The 20,570-nt window shown below is 39.3% G+C and overlaps 2 protein-coding genes across 2 annotated transcripts in view; one reads left to right on the top strand and one right to left on the bottom strand.

Moving 5' to 3' along the window:
• LOC140633127 (coiled-coil domain-containing protein 144A-like) overlaps positions 1-20,570 on the top strand; it is a 606,261-nt gene that overhangs the window by 80,691 nt on the left and 505,000 nt on the right.
• Positions 5,625-6,685, bottom strand: LOC140633289 (ankyrin repeat domain-containing protein 26-like). The gene is made up of 2 exons (XM_072825620.1): positions 6,441-6,685; positions 5,625-6,353 (listed from the first exon to the last, which is right to left on the bottom strand). The coding sequence occupies exons 1-2, from the start codon at positions 6,579-6,581 to the stop codon at positions 5,640-5,642; spliced, it is 855 nt and encodes a 284-aa protein (XP_072681721.1). The 5' UTR covers positions 6,582-6,685; the 3' UTR covers positions 5,625-5,639.

Here is a 20,570-nt window from a genome sequence, read left to right as displayed (position 1 = left end):
TATGGTGTATATATGTATACACACACACACACACACACACACACATAAATACATATATATGTGTATAAATATATACATTTATGGTTGTAATATACATTTCCCTAATAACTGATAATGTTGAGCTTATTTAACATCTGTATATCTTCATTGAGCTGTCAAAATTTTTGTCATTTAAAAAGTTAGGTTTCTTATTTGTCGAGTGTTGATAAATCTTTGTTTTTGTTTTTGATATCTTATTATTTTTTTAAATTGGAGTTCAATTTGCCAACAGATAGCATAACACCCAATGCTCATCCCATCAAGTGTCCCCCCCTCAGTGCCCATCACCCAGTCACCCCAACCCCTCTCCCACCTCCCTTTCCACCATGCCGTGTTTGTTTCCGAGAATTAGGAGTCTCTCATGTTCTGTCACCGTCCCTGATATTTTCACTCATTTTCTCTCCTTTCCGCTTTATTCCCTTTCACTATTTTTCTAACAAAAAGACCAAAATTCACATAGTATCGGTGTACTGCTCTGCTCTCTTGATCTCTCTAATTCTATTATCTCCTTTGTTAACCTTTAAATTGGCTTCGGGTCTCTTCTGATTTGTTTAGCATGTATTTATCTGGGGTCATTCTTGATATTTTTCTATTCTGTTCTCTCACTCATCTCTTCTTCTCTGGACAGAATGACAAGATGGAAAAACTCACCGCCACAAAGAAAACAAGAGGTAGTACTGACTGCCCAGAACCTAAGCAGCATGGATAGAAGGAAGAGGCTGGAGCGAGAGTTCAGAAGAATGACCATCAAGATAATAGCTGGGCTTAAAAGACACACAGAGGACACTAGAGAATGCCTTTCTGGAGAAATAAAACAACTGATATCTAATCAAGTTGAGATAAAAAAGGCTAATCTTAGTGAGATGCGATAAAAAATGAAGGTTCTAACTGCTAGGATAAATGAGGCTTCACAGAGAAGTAGTGATATAGAAGACAAAACAATGGAGAATAAAGAAGCTGAGGAAAAGCAAGAGAAACAACCACTGGACGATGACAGGAGAATTTGAGAGATGAGTCGTACCACACAGCAAAACAATGTTAGAATAATGGGGATCCCAGAAAAAGAGGGGAAGGAGGGGGCAGAAGGCATATTTGAGCAAATTATAGCAGAGATCTTCCCTCATCTGGGGAAAGAAACAGGCACTCAAGTGCCAGGAGGCACAGAGAACCTTCCTCAAAATCAATAAAAAATAGGTTAATATCTCCAAGCAAAACTTGCAAATTTCAGACACAAAGAGAAAATCCTGAAAGCAGCTTGGAACACGAGGCCCTGAACCAAGAAGGAGAGAAATATTCAACTGGCAGCGGATCTATCCAAAGAGATAGCAGGCCAGAGAGAGCTGGCATGATATACTCAGGGTGCTCAATGAGAAGAATCTACAGCTAAGAATTTTATCCAGCAAGGCTCTCATTCAAAATACAAGGGGAGATAAAAAGCTTCCAGCACAAACAGAAACTAAAAGAATTTGTGATCCCTAAAACAGCCCTGCAAGAAGTGGTAAAGGGGAACCTTTAAGCAAACAGAGAGCCCAAAAGTAACACAGACCAGAAAAGAACAGACACAGTACATCAAAACACGGACTTGACACGTAATACAATGGCACTACATCCATATCTTTCAATCATTACTCTGAATGTAAACAAGCCAAATGCCCCAACCAAACACACAGGGTATCCCAGTGGATTAAAGAAAAAAAAAAAGCAAGACCCATCGATATGCTATCTGTAAGAGACTCATTTTTAGACACAAAGACAACCCCAGATTGAAGGTGAGGGGGTGGAAAACCATTTTATCATATTAAAGGACATTAAAAAAAAACTGAGGTGGCAATCTTGATATCAGACAAGTTGTATTTTAAACCAAAGACTGCATTAAGAGATGAAGAAAGACACTATGCCATAATTAAAGGGTCTATCCAAAGAGAAAATTGAACAATTATAAGTATTAATGCCTCTAAAGTAGGAGCAGCCAACTATATAAACCGATTTTGTTAAGATTACATTTATTTATTTATTTGACACAGAGAGAGAACAGAAGCAAGGGCAGCAGGAGAGGGAGAAGCAGACTCCCCACTGAACAGGGAGCCTGATGAGGGCTTGATCCCAGGACCCTGAGAACATGACCTGACCAAAGGCAAGGGCTTAACCGACTGAGCCACCCAGGCCCCCTTATGAACCAATTAATATCAAAATTAAAGGAACACATTGATAGTCATACAATAATAATAAGCACTTTAACACACCACTCACTGTAACGGCCAGATCATCTAAGCAGAAGATCCACAAGGGCACAAGGGCTTTGAATGACACACTGCACAAAATGGACTTCACAGATAACTTCAGAACATTCCATCCTACAGCAACAGAATACACATTCTTCTCAGGTGCACATGGAACATGTTCCATACTAGATCATGTACTGGGTCATAAATGAGGTCTCAACTGATACCAAAAGATTGGGATCATTCCCTGCATACTTTCAGACCACAATGCTTTGAAACTGAAACTTGATCACAAGAGGAAATTTGGAAAGAATTCAAATACACGGAGGTTAAAGAATCAAGCCAGGGAATAAAAGCACAGTTTTAAAAACCTCATAGAAACAAACGAAAATGGAAACACAACTGCTCAAAACATCTGGGATGTAGCAAAGGTCATCCTAAGAAGGAAGTATATAGCAATACAAGTCTTTCTCAAGAAATGAGAAAGGTCCTAAGTACACAAGCTAACCTTACACCTAAAGGAGCTGGAAAAGAACAGAAGATTAAAACCTAAAACCAGCAGGAGAAGAGAATTCATAAAGATCAGAGCAGAAATCAATGAAATAGAAACCAAAGGAACAGTAGAACACATCAATGAAATCAGGAGCTGGTTCTTTGACAGAATAAGATCAATAAACCCCTGGACAGACATATCAAAAAGAGAATGGACCCAAAGAAATAAGATCGTGAATGAAAGAAGACAGATCACGACCAGCACCAGAGAAATACAGACAAATATAAGAACACATTCTGAGCAACTATATGCCAACAAAGTAAGCAATCTGGAAGAAATGGATCCCTTCCTATCAAAACTGAAACAGGAAGACACAGGAAACCTGAACAGACCCATAACCAGCAAGGAAATGGGAGCAGTCATCAAATATCTGCCAACAACCAAGAGTCCAGGACCAGGTGGCTTCCCAGGAGAATTCTACCACACATTCCAGGAAGAATTAATCTATTCTTCGGAGCTGTTTATAAAAATTAGTAATGGAAGGGAAACCTTCCAGTGTTCTCTGTGAGGCCAACATTACTCTGATCGCAAAACCAGAGCAAGACCCCACCCAAAAGGAGAATTACACTCCAATATCCCTGATGAACACGGATGCCAAAATTCGCACCAAGACACTGGCTGGGAGGATTCAACAGTACATTAAAGGATGATTCACCATGTCCAAGTGGGTTTTATGCCTGGGCTGCAAGGGTGATTCGACATCTGCAGATGAATCAATGTGATACACTACAGAAATAAAAGAAAGGATAAGAACCATAGGATCCTCTCAAGAGATGCAGAAAAAGCAGTTGACAAAGTGCAGCACCCTTTCCGGATCAATACTCTTCACAGTGCAGGGAGGAGGGGAGCATATCTCAATATCATAAAAGCCATCTACGAAAAGCCCACACCCGATGCCATTCTTAATGGGGAAAAACTGAGAGCTTTGCCGCTAAGGTCAGGAACACAACAGGGAGGTCCACTCTCTGGACAACCAGTGTTGTTCGACATAGCCTCAGCATTTAGACAACAAAAAGAAATAAAAAGGCGTCTGAATCAGAAAAGAACTCAAACTCTCACTTTTCTCAGAGGACATGATATCCTATGTGGAAAACCCAAAAGACTCTACGCCAGCATTGTTAGGACCCTTTCCTGAATTCAGCAAAGCAGCAGGATAGGAAATCCATGCACAGAAATCAGTTGCATTTCTATACACTAACAATGAGATGGAAGAAAGAGAAACTGAGGAGTCAATTCCATTTACCATTGCACTAAACACCATAAGATACCTTGGAATAAACCCACTGAAAGAGACAAGGATCTGTACTCTGAAGACGACAGGACATTCTGGAAAGAAATTGAGAAATCATAAAGGACTGAAATCATTCCATGTTCATGGATTGGAAGAACAAATATTGTTAAAATGTCTATGCAAGCTCGAGCAATCTCTACATTCAATGCAATCTCTATCAAAATACTACCAACTTTTTTTTAAGATTTTTTATTTATTTATTCATTAGACACACACACACAGAGAGAGAGAGAGAGAGAGAGAGACAGACACAGGTAGAGGGAGAAGCAGGCTCCATGCAGGGAGCCTTTTTATGTTACACAGATAATTATTTCAGCCCCACTCTCCATTCCTTGTTGATGAATTTGCAAAGCTTCCCAGCCTGCTGAAGTCTCAAAAAGAAATGGGTATTGTATAGGTGAGACTAGCAGTGGTAAATTCTACATTAATCAAATATTTTCTCTCTTTTTTATTAGAGGCTAAAATTAACTTCCAAGTTCTTCACATACTCAATCCTCTGCTCAAATCCTTCCAATAGGTTACTATCTCAGAACAAATGTGAAGTCATACTAATGGCCCTCAAGCCCCCTACATAACCTGGCTTCTGCCTCCTTCCTGGCCTCAGCTCCTAGAGATCCCTCCCCTGTCCATGCTCACTCCACTCCTGCTATACAAGAATCCTGCCATCCTTCCCTCAGTAGCCTGAAAATGGAGATCCAGTGCCAAATTAATAAATCACAAAGATACAATTCTATTGGAAAATTTTAAGCCCAAATGGTAGTTACCAATGGAGTTTTGAAATGAGCAAATTATTTGAAAAATGCTTAAATTATAAACCGTGGTGGGAAGATGAAATCAAATACAGCTTTGCTAAGTCACCAGTTATCCCAAATTATGATTTACTGAAAAGTAGATGCCTTCAAAAAGTGAAAAGGTCACAAGAATAAATGATTTGAGACTAAACATTTAAATTTACATAAATAAAAATAAAAGTATGCTAACTGAAAATGCTTAAAAAGCTATCAAAAAAAAAGTACTGAGATACAGCACCTACACTTCAGTTCATGTGACAAGTCTGGAGTTAGTTGTCAAGGTAATCCACTTACTTGAACCTCAAGGTCAAAACACTCAGGTATGAGCATTTCCACTTATCTGTTCATCATGGTATTAAAACATGGTGACAAGAATTAAAACTATTTTAGTAGTACTAACAATAAATTATTAATATCAGACTCCTTTCTTTAACAATGTATAACTTAACCTCTTGAAGTTTCTCATAGATGACGTGCATTTTTATTCAAATTAAGGCACCTTTCAGGTCTAATTTTTATTTGCTGGATACAAGTTATGCAGATTCAAAACTGACCCATAATCATTCAGGTCGTGATCTCGGGGTCATGAAGTGGAGCTCTGCACTGGGCATAGAGCCCACTTTGGATTCTCTCTCCCTCTCCATCTGCCCCACTCCCATTTAGGTGCAGGTGCACTATTTCTCTCCAAAAAAAAAAAAAAAAATAGTACTAATAAGCCATAACCAAACATTACTTTGAACTTTCTAATAGGAAGCTTGAAAAATATTTGTCTTTCTGAATACTTCTCTTTCTTCTTTCTCATCTTCATATCTAAATGCTCTTTCCATTATCTGTTTACATTTATTGATTAACTCCTTATTTTTTTCTCGCAGTAGAAGAGCTCGTTTTTCACCTGCAACTCGAACCATTCTTACAATAACCTGAACCTGGTCTTTGAGATCAATTATAGTCTTTTCTTTACATTCCACTCTGCTGTAGGCATCATCTAGTTGCTCTCGGAGCAACATATTTTCAATTTTTAGTTGAGATAATTTCTCTTCTAAGGATTCATGCTTTCCCATGTATTTATTCACTTTACCTTGTTCGTTTTGAGATTTCTGCTCAATTTCCTTCTTCTGACCCTGTGTTTGTTTTGGGTTTCTTTGTAAATGTTCTAAAGCCAACGTCTTTTCTCTGAGAGCATCTCTTGTATACTGGAGCTCAATTTCTAGGGCATAAAATTTACTTTCGACTTCAGAAAGTTGCTGAGAAAGCACCTCATTGTTATCTTTTAGGTTAGACATCTCAAAGTTCATTTTGTCCTGTAAATGACACCACTCATCTTTTGCTCTCTGGAAAGCAAGTTCTAGGTCTCTTTTTGATGCCTGACTTTGATCACGATCCTGTATAGCTGTAGCGAGTCTAGCTCGGTATGATTGAAGTTTTGCTTCCAGTCTTTCTCTGTTTAGCTTTTCATCCTGCAATTTAGAGTTCAGCATGGTATTCTCAGTTGTCACAACATTCAGCTGCCCACTAGATTGGAATACTGTATTTGTTAATGTTACCTCATTCAGTTTTATGGCGTTTTGAAGACTGTCATTCTTTTCTTTTTCAGTTTCAGTGTCTTCACAATACCTCTTTTCCTGCTTCTGATTCCTTATTGTGTCTATTTCCAGTCTTAGCATGGCAAGTTCATCTTGCAACATGCGGTTTTCATGTAACAGACCTTTTTCTTTTTCATGAGGAGGAGAAACCTAAGTAAAACAAGAGTCTTTTAGCTGGAACTCAATAAAATGACATTATCATGATTTTCTCTGAAATCAAAGAATATCCTATGTTTATACAAGGAATGGGTTGCAGTTAAGTGGATATCCAACTGGAAAAACACAAAGTTGGATCCAAGTTCAAACTTTTATACAAGCATAAATTCCCCAAAGTTCAAAAGTTTAATTGAAAGCAATGAATGCATGAAAGGAAAAAGAAATCATGACAAAATCCTAAGAATCTCAGAATTGGAAAGGTCTTTCTCTGGTTTACAACAAACCCAGAAGGCTTGAAAGAAAAAAACTAATACATCTGACTACACTAAAATTGAGTTTATAGTCTCATGTCTAACACAGTCCACAGGAAAACCCTTAGCTCTGCATATATTTGGACAGATTCAATTTCCTAACCTCACTTTGTCCTGAGAATATTCCATACGTATTCGACTTTTCTAACATTTCTATACTCAGTTATAAGAATTTTATCTACTGATAACTAATAAATCTAGGCATTGTACTACAAACATGTCTGCACACATTAATTATCTCTTTTAGTTATCACAATTCAAAAATGGAGAGGTTAAAAATACTAAGTGAGCTGCAGGACATTCCCCAGGTCTTTGTACCCACTACCACTATTCTGGCACCAAACTGCAGCTACTTCTCTAGTGTGAGTCTTAAATACAAAAGAAGCCTTGTATTTCAGGAGTGGCTGGGTGGCTCAGTCAGTTAAGCCTCTGCCTTCGGCTGAGGTCATGGTCCCCGGATCCTGAGAGCAAGTCCCGTGTCAGGCTCCCTGCTCCACAGAAAGCCTGCTTTTCTCTCTCCCTCTGCCTCCACTCCCCCTGCTTGTGCTCTGTCAAATGAATCCATAAAGTCTTTTAAAAAGAAAAAAAAAAGCCTTATATTTCAAAATACCAATACTAACTAAGGTAAAATTTATGTAGCTCCTAGAAAAATCATGAGATTATTTGTGGCTGCAACTAATTTTATTTCCTCTTCAGATGTTTAAAATGGCAATAAATGCAGAAGAGGGGAAAATACACTGAGCTATTTTACTAGGAACAAAAGACTTATCAATAAATTATCAGTAAGTATATATTACAGCATATGATTATTTCAAAAGCTCCTTGTAGGGAACCCTGGGTGGCGCAGCGGTTTGGCGCCTGCCTTTGGCCCAGGGCGCGATCCTCGAGACCCGGGATCGAATCCCACATCGGGCTCCCGCCCCGCCTCCTTCTGCCCACCTCAAAAGCCCTGCTACCTGTTCTTCCTGTCCCTTTCATTTATGTCACATAAACCAAAAAGCAGAAACTGCTCTACGTCCTGCAATTTTTCTGGATCATCAGCGACCACAGCTCTGTGGATTTTCCTGAGATCTTGATACTTGATGTTGTATCCGGGGCCGGGGCTGTGGAAGCTGGAAACAATCATAGGCGGTGAGCGGTCCCTCAGAGGCCTGAGGTTGAAGCCGAAGCGCAGCAGGCCCCACCCATTCCGCGCTGTAGATCTCTTTTTCATAATGAAGCCGAGACTTCGATGACACAGGTTTCACCGCCTCTAGTGCGAGACACTCATCGTCAGCAATAAGGCAAGTGGGCCTCGCCTCAATGTCTCAGGGACTAAGCCCAAGGACTTAGAACCTTCCTACGCAGAACCAGTGTAACCTAGCAACACTGCTAAATGCGAATGCGCCTGCGCACCTCAGAAGCTGGCATCCCTGTGCATGTGCACAGAGGGCAGTGGCCAAGGGTGCCCAAAGCATATGTGTGAGGAGGCCCAAGCCTCTCAAATCTCTGAGATCCCCTGAGAGTGGGGCTGGCTTCCCTTCAGAAGTTGGTCGGATGGCTGAGCATTTGCGGACATTTGCAAAAGCCTCCAGGGTGTGGAAATGTAGTCTTCTGGGCCCATGGGTGGCTCAGTGGTTGAGCATCTTGCCTTTGGTTTCGGTCATGATCCCGGGGTCCTAGGATCAAGTCTTGCATCGCACACCCCACAGGGAGCCTGCTTCTCCCTCTGCCTATGTCTCTGCCTCTCTCTGTATGTCTCATTTGAAAATAAATATAATCTTGAAAAAAAATGTATCTCAAAGTAACTTCAAAGAACTGAGAAGGAATAATTCTAACTATAAGAAGTGATTAAAGGGATCCCTGGGTGGCACAGCAGTTTAGCGCCTGCCTTTGGCCCAGGGCACGATCCTGGAGACACGGGATAGAATCCCACGTCGGGCTCCCGGTGCATGGGGCCTGCTTTTCCCTCTGCCTGTGTCTCTGCCTCTCTGTGTGTGTGTGACTATCATAAATAAATTTTTTAAAAAATTTTTAAAAAAATGAGACTATAGGAGGCGGGGCAAGATGGTAGAAGAGTAGGGTCCCCAAGTCACCTGTCCCCACCAAATTACCTAGATAACCTTCAAGTCATCCTGAAAATATACAAATTCAGCCTGAGATTTAAAGAATGCTACAGTGAGAAGAGTTCACGCTTCTATCAAGGCAGGAAGATGGGGGGAAAGGGGAAAAAATTAATAAAGAAACAAAAGGCATCCAAGGGGGAGGGGCCCGTGAGGAGCCGGGTTAAGGCCGGGGCGAGTGCCCCCAGGACAAGAAAGCCCCATCCGGGAGAAGTAGAAGCTTCGCCAATCTTCCCGGGAGGAAAGGCACTCGCAGGGAGTTCAAGCAGGACCCCAGGAGGGCGGGGGTGCCCTCAGGCTCCCTGGGACACTAACAGACACCTGCGCCCTGGGGAGAGTACACGGAGCTCACTAAAGGGCTGCAGCGCACCTGGCTGGACCCGGGAGCAGCTCGGAGGCGCTCAGGCGGAGGCTCCATGCAGAGGGAGCTGCGCGGCCCAGGAGCACTAATTCAATAGCGCAGGCCCAGGAGCACAGGGCGCTGGGGACACAGCCCAGGATCCGGCCTCCCCCCTGGGACAGGCAGAGGAAAGAAGGGCCCAGGACAGTGAGGAGGCTCCTGTCCCAAGCAGAGCAGATCAGCGGCCCCGCCCCCGGGGCGTCCAGGCCCCTGCCAACTGAAAGCTCCTTAGTTACTGCGGGAGCTGACCCTAGGGTTCCAGAGCTGGCCAAGGACACTGTGGTTGTTCCTCCCTGGGCCTCACGGGGTAAACAACCCCCACTGAGCCTCACAGTGCCCTCACCAGATAAACAGGATAAACACTCACTGAGCCCGGCACCAGGCAGGGGGCTGAGCAGCTCCCCCAAGTGCCCACACCTGAAAATCAGCACAAAAGGCCCCTCCCCCAGAAGAATTGATATCAATTAATAACTAAATTAATAACCATATTTAAGACATACTTAGATAATACACTTATACTTGACTTCAATCTAGCGCTTTCTACATTCGATAGGTCTTTTTTTTATTTTTTAGGTCTTCTGTGGATAGCATTATGTGACACATAAATTAAAAAAAAAATCTGGGCACTTTAGGGTATACTGTGCACTAATTTATACAGTCTATTGCTAACCATTTCTTTATTGGACTACAACTTTCCTTTGCAAATACTGAGTTCTGTCTCAGTCCCTACTCTGTCCAGACCTTACTTCTAATTCATGCACTCAAACAAATCTTTGCTGAGCTTCTACTAAATATACTCCTAGCTGACATGAAGCTTGTGAGTTTGAAGTGGAATTAACTGTTTGCAAAAGGCAGCTGTATGCCAGTCAGTCTTTCTACCAGAAGCGGCCAATGCTCTCCCATTAGTCCTTGGGTGTTCTTCAGTATTTAATTGTCCTCTTTCTGAAATTATCCTCTTTCTGAGAAGTGACTTATGACTTCCTGTACTGTATTCTTGGAATGGAACCTTTCCAAGCCTGCACCCTCCCTGAGTGGCTTTGTATCCCATACCCCTGGGGCTTTTTTCATGGTCCTACTACCCTGCTGGATGACTCTGTGTATAAAGCTCTGTTTTCCAATGACTAGGAAGCTTTAATGATGAGCAGAGACTGCATCTGCCTTGTTTACTGTCCTATTTCTAGCTGTAGCAGAGTGCCTAGCATATAGTAGTTACTTTAATTGCATGAGTGAAAGGACAAGCAGTGCATAATTACATGCCAGTTACCTACAAAAAGCATTTAATATTCTAGGAATTCAAAAATTATCTAGGAATTCAAAAGCTATCACATGTTTATGTACTGAGAGTGTTGGGAGGAAATAAGAAAAAATTGAACTGGATTTTGAGAGTTAAGGATTTGGATAAATAGAGCAAAGAAGAGAGGGTATTTCAAATGAGAAAACAGAAACATAGGGAAGCATAAGATGCAATCAAAAGACCTTGAATTTACCAATTATCAGTAACTAAAGATATAATATTAAGGAAAAGTAATAAAGTAAGCATTAATTTAACTCTTCAGTTCATATCTGATACTGCAAAGTAACTGTTATTCAACACAATATTGCTTACATTTATTTTTATAGTTGTCAGTTGTTTCTGATGTGTTATCTTTACCTTTTGTCCTTTTGTGGGGGAATACTCTATTTTATCCATGTATTTAATTTTTACTGAAGTATAAATGATATACAAGATAATATTAAGGTATATATCATAGTGATTTGATATTTTTACATGTTACAAAATGATCCCCATGATAAATCTGCTTGTCATCTCCCACTATGTGAAGTTAATACAATACTATTGACTATATTCCCTATGTAGTACATTACATCCCCATGACTTATTTCTTTTATAACTGGAAGTTTGTGCCATTTAATCCACTTCACCACATTTACCTGTTTCCCCCATCAACTCGTATCCCCTCTGGTAGCCTATAGTTTGTTTCTTGTACCTATGAGTCTGCTTGTTTTGTGTTGTGTTTTTAGAGTTCACATATAAGAGAAATCATAAAGTTTTTCTCTTCTTCTGTCTGACATATTTCACTTAGTGTAATAGCACTGATCTAAGTCCATCCATGTTGTTGCAAATGGAAAGATGTCATTCATTTTTGTGGTTGAGTAATATTCTGTTGGATATACCTACCACATCTTCTTTCTTCATTCATCTATCACTGGACCATTAGGCTGCTTCCACATCTTGGCTGTTGTAAATAATGTTGCAGTAAACCTAGGGTGCATATATTTCTTCAAATTGGTGTGTTCATTTTCTTTGGATAAATAAGTGAAATTGCTGGATCATATGATAATTCTAAATTTAATTTTTTGAAGAACCTCTAAAATGTTTTCCATAGTGGCTGCACCAATATACATTCCTCCCAACAGTGCGTTGGAATTCCCTTTTCTCCACAGACTCCAACACTTGCTGTTTTTGTATTTTTGAAAGTTAATCTGGCTGGAGTGATTTGCATTTTTCCCTGATGTTGAGTGACGTTGAGCACCTTTCCATATGCCTGTTAGCTATGTTTGTCTTCTTTGGGAAGATGTCTATTGAAGTTCTCTACTCGTTTTTAAATCAGATTGCTTTTTAAATATTCAGTTGTATAAATTCTTTCTGTATTTTGGATGTTAACTCCTTATTGAATATATGATGTGCAAATATCTCCCCCCATTTGGTAGGTTGCCTTTTTGTTTTGTTGATGGTTTCCTTCACTGTGCAAAAGATTTTTACTTTGATGTAATTTCATTTGTTTGTGTTAACCTTCGTTCTCCTTCCCTGAGGAGGCTGGTCCAAAAAAATGTTGCTAAGATGAATGTCAAAAGTTTATCGCCTGCATTTTCTTCTAGGAGTTTTATGGTTTCAGGTCCTACATTCAGGTCTTTAGTCCATTTTGAATTTATTTTTTGTATATGGTAGTAAGATAGTGGTTAAATTTCATTCTTCTACATGTGGCTGTCCAATTTTCCCAAAATTATTTCCTGAAGAGAATGTCTTCTCCATTGTGTATTCTTGCCTCCTTTGTCATAGCTTAATTGAGCATAAATATGTGGATTTATTTCCAGGGTCTCTATTTCATTGACCTAAGGGTTTTTGTGTCAGTACCATACTGTTTTGATTACTATAGTTTGAAATTAGGGACCATTATGCCTCCAGCTTTGTTCTGTGTCAAGATTATTTTGGCTATTTTGAGTCTTTCATGGTTTCATACAAATTTTAAGGATTCTTTGTTCTAGTTATGTGCAGAGTGTCACCAGTATATTGATGGGAATTGTATTGAATCTGTAGATTCCTTTGAGTAGCATAGACATTGTAACAATATTAATTCTTCCAATCCTTCCAATCCATAGCACAGTATATCTTTCCATTTATTTGTGTTGTCCTCAGTTTCTTTTTTCAGTATTTTATAGTTTTAAGGATACAAGTTTTTCACCTCCTTGATTAAATTTATCCCTAAGCTTTTTTTTTTTATTTTGATGCAGTTGTAAATGAGATTGCATCATTAATTTCTCTTTCTCATAGTTACTAGTGTAGGGAAGAAACACAATGAATTTCTCCGTATGCTAATTTTGTATCCTATAACTTTATGAAATTCACTTATTAGCTCTAATAATTTTTTGGAGTCCTTAGGGCTTTCTATATATAGTGTAATGCCATCTGCAAATAACGACAGTTTTACTTCTTCATTTTCAATTTTTCTGCGTTTTTTTAATTATCTAATTGCTATGGCTAGGACTTTTAATACCATATTGAATGAAAGTGACAAGGTTGGGCATCCTTGTCTTGTTTCTGATCTTTGAGGAAAACCTTCAGTTTTCACCACTGAGTATAATGTTAACTGTGGGTTTGACATATATGGCCTTTATTACGTTGAGATATATTTCTTTTATACACACTTTGTTGAGACTTTTTTTTATCATAAATGGAAGTTGAATTTTATGATATGCTTTTTCTACACCTGTGGAGAAAAATCATATGATGTTTATTCTTCATTTTGTTGATGTGGGTACATCATGTTGATTTGTGAGTGTCGAACCATTCTTCCATCCCTGAAATAAATCCCATTTGATTATAATGCATTCTCCTTTTAACGTGTGTTGAATTAGGTTTGCTAATATTTTGTTGAGGGTTTTCATATCTGTGTTCATCAGAGACTCTGGCATGTGATTTTCTTTTTGTGTGATGTCTTTGGATTTGATATCAGGGCAGTGCTAGCCACTTAAAATGAATTTGGAAGCCTTCCTTTCTCTTCAGTTCTTTTTAGGGGGAGAGGAATAATTTGAGAGTTATAGGGCTTTAACTATTTGGTATAACCATCAGTGAAGCTGTCCAGTCCTTGTTTTGGGGAGTTTTTATTCCTAATTCATTTTCATTATTCATCATTGACCACTAAGATCTTATTTAAAACAAATAATTTTGAAGATTTTATTTATTTGAGAGAGAGAGAGAGAGAGACCACACAAACAGAGGGAGAAAGAGGGAGAGAAAAAGCAGGCTCCCTGCTGAGGAGGGAGCTGCATATTGGTTTCATACCCAGTACCCTGGAATCCTGACCTGAGCTGAAGGCAGATGTTTAATTGACTGAGCCACCCAGGCATCCCTATAATTGACCTACTAAGGTCTTCTGTATCTTCATGATTCAGTGTTGGAAGATTGTGCATTTTTAGGAATTTATCCTTTTTTTTCTAGGTCTTCCAGTATGGTTATGTATAATTGTTTCTGGTCATCTCTTATACTGTTTTTGTATTTTGTGGTGTCACGTGTAACATCCTCTACATTTCTTTTTTATTTTCTTCAATCGTTTTTTTTTTTTAATTTATGATAGTCACAGAGAGAGAGAGAGAGAGAGAGAGAGAGGCAGAGACACAGGCAGATGGAGAAGCAGGCTCCATGCACCAGGAGCCTGACGTGGGATTCGATCCCGGGTCTCCAGGATCGCGCCCCGGGCCAAAGGCAGGCGCCAAACCGCTGCGCCACCCAGGGATCCCAAGATTTTATTTATTTATTCATGAGAGACACAAGCAGAGGGTGAAGCAGGCTCCACGCAGGGAGCCCGATGTGGGACTCGATCCTGGGTCTCTAGGATCATGCCCTGAGCCAAAGGCAGGTGGAAAACCACTGAGCCGCTTGGCCTGCCCTTCCTCTACATTTCTGGTTGTATTTGTGCCCTCTTTCTTTTTGAGGATTATGGCTAGTTTATAGGCTTTGTTTATCCTTTCAAAGAACCAGGTCTTGGTTTTATTGATCTTGTCTATTGTGCATATCGATTTTGTTTGTTTACTTGTTTCTACTTTTTTTTTTTTTGTTCTTGTTGTTTTGTTTTGGTGGGTTTTTTTTTTTAAGTCTCTAGTTCATTTACTTTTTCTGTGATATTTTTTCTTTTTTTTCCTTTTTTTATTTTTTTATTGTTTTTCTTTTTTTAAATAATAAATTTATTTTTTATTGGTGTTCAATTTGCCAATATACAGAATAACACCCAGTGCTCATCCCGTCAAGTGCCCCCCTCAGTGCCCGTCACCCATTCACCCCCACCCCCGCCATCCTCCCCTTCCACCACCCCTAGTTCATTTCCCAGAGTTAGGAGTCTTCATGTTCTGCCTCCCTTTCTGATATTTCCCACCCATTTCTTCTCCTTTCCCTTCTATTCACTTTCAGTATTATTTATATTCCCCAAATGAATGAGACCACATAATGTTTGTCCTTCTCCGATTGACTTATTTCACTCAGCATAATACCCTCCAGTTCCATCAACGTTGAAGCAAACGGTGGGTATTTGTCATTTCTAATGGCTGAGTAATATTCCATTGTATACATAGACCACATCTTCTTTATCCATTCATCTTTCGATGGACACCGAGGCTCCTTCCACAGTTAGGCTATTGTGGACATTGCTGCTAGAAACATCGGGGTGCAGGTGTCCCGGCCTTTCATTGCATCTGTACCCTTGGGGTAAATCCCCAGCAGTGCAATTGCTGGGTCGTAGGGCAGGTCTATTTTTAACTCTTTGAGGAACCTCCACACAGTTTTCCAGAGTGGCTGCACCATTTCACATTCCAACCAACAGTGCAAGAGGGTTCCCTTTTCTCTACATCCTCTCCATCATTTGTGGTTTCCTGTCTTGTTAATTTTCCCCATCCTCACTGGTGTGAGGTGGTATCTCATTGTGGTTTTGATTTGTATTTCCCTGATGGCAAGTGATGCACAGCATTTTCTCATGTGCATGTTAGCCATGTCTATGTCTTCCTCTGTGAGATTTCTCTTCATGTTTTTTGCCCATTTCATGATTGGATTGTTTGTTTCTTTGGTGTTGAGTTTAAGAAGTTCTTTATAGATCTTGGAAATTAGCCCTTCATCTGATACGTCATTTGCAAATATCTTCTCCCATTCTGTAGGTTGTCTTTTAGTTTTGTTGACTGTATCCTTTGCTGTGCAAAAGCTTCTTATCTTGATGAAATCCCAATAGTTCATTTTTTGCTTTTGTTTCTTTTGCCTTTGTGGATGTATCTTGCAAGATGTTACTGTGGCCAAGTTCAAAACGGGTGTTGCCTGTGTTCTCCTCTAGGATTTTGATGGAATCTTGTCTCACATTTAGATCTTTCATCCATTTTGGGTTTATCTTTGTGTATGGTGAAAGAGAGTGGTCTAGTTTCATTCTACTGCATATGGATGTCCAATTTTCCCAGCACCATTTATTGAAGAGACTGTCTTTCTTCCAGTGGATAGTCTTTCCTCCTTTATCGAATATTAGTTGACCATAAAGTTGAGTGTCCACTTCTGGGTTCTCTATTCTGTTCCCCTGATCTATGTGTCTGTTTTTGTGCCAATACCACACTGTCTTGATGACCACAGCTTTGTAGTACAACCTGAAATCTGGCATTGTGATGCCCCCAGATATGGTTTTCTTTTTTAAAATTCCCCTGGCTTTTCGGGGTCTTTTCTGATTCCACACAAATCTTAAAATAATTTGTTCTAACTCTCTGAAGAAAGTCCATGGTATTTTGATAGGGATTGCATTAAACGTGTAAATTGCCCTAGGTAACATTGACATTTTCACAATATTAATTCTGCCAATCCATGAGCATGGAATATTTTTCCATCTCTTTGTGTCTTCCTCAATTTCTTTCAGAAGTGTTCTATAGTTTTTAGGGTGTTGTTAGGTGTAGATCCTTTACCTCTTTGGTGAGGTTTATTCCTAGGTATCTTATGCTTTTGGGTGCAATTGTAAATGGGATTGACTCCTTAATTTCCCTTTCTTCAGTCTCATTGTTAGTGTATAGAAACGTCACTGACTTCTGGGAATTGATTTTGTATCCTGCCACGCTGCCAAATTGCTGTATGAGTTCTAGCAATCTTGGGGTGGAGGCTTTTGGGGTTTCTATGCACAGTATCATGTCATCGGTGAAGAGGGAGTGTTTGACTTCTTCTTTGCCAATCTGCATGCCTTTAATATCTTTTTGTTGTCTGATTGCTGAGACTAGGACTTCCAGTACGATCTTGAATATCAATGGTGAGAGTGGACATCCCTGTCTTGGTCCTGATCTTAGGGGAAAGGCTCCCAGTGCTTCCCCATTGAGAATTATATTTGCTGTGTGCTTTTCGTAGATGGCTTTTAAGATGTTGAGGAATGTTCCCTCTCTCACAACACTCTGAAGTGTTTTGATCGGGAATGGCCGCTGTGTTTTGTAAAATGCTTTCACTGCATCTAATGAGAGGATCATACGTTTCTTGGCTTTTCTCTTGCTGATATGATAAATCACATTGATTGTTTTATGAGTGTTGTACTAGCCTTGTGTCCCGGGAATAAATCCTACTTGGTCATGGTGAATAATTTTCTTAAGGTACTGCTGGATCCTATTGGCTAGTATCTTGTTGAGAATTTTTGCATCCATGTTCATCAGGGATATTGGTCTGTAATTCTTCTTTTTGGTGGGGTCTTTGCCTGGTTTTGGAATTAAGGTGATGCTGGCCTCATAGAACGAATTTGCAAGTACTCCATCCCTTTCTATCTTTCCAAACAGCTTTAGTAGAATAGGTATGGTTTCTTCTTTAAACGTTTGATAAAATTCCCCAAGGAAGCCATCTGGCCCTGGACTTTTGTGTCTTGGGAGGTTTTTGATGACTGCTTCAATTTCCTCCCTTGTTATCGGCCTGTTCAGGTTTTCTGTTTCTTCCTGTTCCAGTTTTGGTAGTTTGTGGCTTTCCAGAAATATGTCCATTTCTTCTAGATTGCCTGATTTATTGGCATATAGCTGTTCATAATATGTTTTTAAAATCTTTTGTATTTCCTTGGTGTTGGTAGTGATCTCTCCTTTCTCATTCATGATTTTATTAATTTGAGTCTTCTCTCTTTTCTTTTTAAAGGGTGAATAATGGTTTATCTATGTTATTAATTCTTTCAAAGAACCAACTCCTGGTTTTGTTTGATCTGTTCCACAGTTCTTCTGGTCTCGATTTCGTTGAGTTCTGCTCGAATCTTTATTAACTCTCTTCTGCTGGGTGTAGGATCTATTTGCTGTTTTTTTTTCTTTCTCTAGGTCCTTTAGGTGTAAGGTTAGCTTTTGTATTTGAGTTCTTTCCAGCTTTTGGATGGCTGCTAGTATTGTGATGTATTTCCCCCTCAGGACTGCTTTTGGTGTATCCCAAAGGTTTTAAATGGTAGTATCTTCAATCTCATTAGTTTCCATGAATCTTTTTAATTTCTCCTTAATTTCCTGGTTGACCCTTTCATCTTTTAGCAGGATGGTCCTTAACCTCCACGTGTTTGAAGTCCTTCCAAACTTCTTGTTGTGATTTAGTTCTAATTTCAAGGCATTATGGTCTGAGAATATGCAGGGGACGATCCCAATCTTTGGGTATCGGCTCAGATCCAATTTGTGACCCAGTATGTGGTCTATTCTGGAGAAAGTTCCATGTGCACTTGAGAAGAATGTATTTTCAATTGAGTCTGGATGTAAAGTTCTGTAGATATCTGTGAAATCCATCTGGTCCAGTGTATCATTTAAAGCTCTCGTTTCTTTGGAGATGTTGTGTTTAGGAAACTATGAAGTGTAGAAAGCGCTAGATTGAAGTCACAAAGTATAAGTGTATTATTATCTAAGTACGTCTTCACTTTGGTTATTAATTGATTGATATATTTGGCAGCTTCCACATTCGCGGCATATATATTGAGGATTGTTAAGTCCTCTTGTTGGATAGATCCTTTAATTATGATATAGTGTCCCTCTTCATCTCTCACTGCGGTCTTCGGGGTACGTTTTAGTTTATCGGATATAAGGATGGCTACCCCTGCTTTCTTTTGAGGACCGTTTGAATGGTAAATGGTTCTCCAACCTTTTATTTTCAGGCTGTAGGTGTCCTTCTGTCTAAAATGAGTCTCTTGTAGACAGCAAATAGACAGGTCCTGCTTTTTTATCCAGTCTGACAGCCTGCACCTTTTGATGGGGTCATTAAGCCCGTTCATGTTCAGAGTTACTATTGAAAGATATGAGTTTAGTGTCATCATGATACTTATTCAGCCCCTGTTTTTGTGGATTGTTCCAGTGGACTTCTTCTTAAAGGGGAATTTTGAGAGTCCCCCTTAAAGTTTCTTGCAGAGCTGGTTTGGAGGTCACATATTCTTTCAGTTCCTGCCTGTCCTGGAAGCTCTTTCTTTCTCCTTCCATTCTGATTGAGATCCTTGCTGGATAAAGTATTCTCGGTTGCATGTTTTTCTCATTTAGGACCCTGACTATATCCTGCCAGCCCTTTCTGGCTTGCCAGGTCTCTGTGGAGAGGTCTGCAGTTACTCTAATACTCCTCCCCATAAAAGTCAGGGATTTCTTGTCTCTTGCTGCTTTAAGGATCTTCTCTTTATCTTTGGAATTTGCAAGCTTCACCATTAAATGTCGAGGTGTTGAACAGTTTTTATTCATTTCAGGGGGTGGAATCTCTCTATTTCCTGGATATGAATGCCTGTTTCCCTTCCCAGATTAGCAAAGTTTTCAGATATGATTTGTTCAAATACATATTCTGGGCTTCTGTCACATTTGGCGCCCTCTGGAACCCCAATGAAACGTAGGTTTTTCTTCCTCAGGCTGTCATTTATTTCCCTTAATCTATCCTCATGGTCCTTTATTTGTTTGTCTCTTTTTTTCCTCAGTTTCCCTCTTTGCCTCGGTAGAAAGACAGAAACAAAACCGATTGTGTAACATTCTAAGCTTAATTTTTAATCACCTGAGTTAAAGTCCTAGCTCATCCACTTACTTACAACCTTTGACTTAATATTTAGTCCCTCTGAGTTTTCATTGACTCATCATAAATGAAGACATAACCAGTTACCATCGACTAAATCCTACTCGCAATGTGGTTTGGTCCAAGAAATGAGTGACAGATCTATCCTCCTATATGGTAAATTGTCCAATGTTATTTAAAAAATTAGTTATGTTTTAAAAAGTTATTTCTCTTAAAAAAGTCACTTCATTTTATTTTGTGTGTTTCTACATATATAACTAAAGGAAATTCAAAGGAAAGAAAAAAATAATTTCTCAATAAAATACTTTTTTCCATACTTTTTTGCGTAATTCACTCATCACCTTAAGACAAAAAAGATTACATTTGTTCCAGATACATCACTTTAGTGAAAATTAATTCTCATGTGACTGTAGGCAAGCAATATAGAATAAAAATATAATATATAGAATATGGAAAATTGTACAGCTCTTTACTAAATGTTTCCTAAACAAATAGTTTTGCTATCCTGATACTTCCCTAAATTAACTCCTTTAATACAAGAGTAGTTTAAGAGTCACAAATATGCATGCTAGGAACTATTACTCATTTTGTTTTCCTAAAAAAGAAAATTATTCCATGATTTGAGCCAATGAAAATAGATCTCTCTAAAACAGAATCTGTGTTTCATTATAAAAGCAGAACTCATTAGTATCAGTGAAAAACTCTCGGGAATAAAGGTGAGGGTAAAAATGTAAGTTTTGGATGTAAATATACCTAGATTCAAAGTCCCAGCCTGTCAGTGACTAGTTAGGTAGACGTTTCTATGAAGCTCCCTTTACCCATCCTTCAGTAAAATGGAACTTGCATTTTAACTCAGAGGGT

The sequence above is a fragment of the Canis lupus genome, chromosome 5, assembly GCF_048164855.1.
Source record: "Canis lupus baileyi chromosome 5, mCanLup2.hap1, whole genome shotgun sequence".
Taxonomy (NCBI): domain Eukaryota; kingdom Metazoa; phylum Chordata; class Mammalia; order Carnivora; family Canidae; genus Canis; species Canis lupus.
The sequence above is the reverse complement of the archived record's forward strand: the minus strand, read 5'-3'. Positions and strand labels throughout refer to the sequence as shown.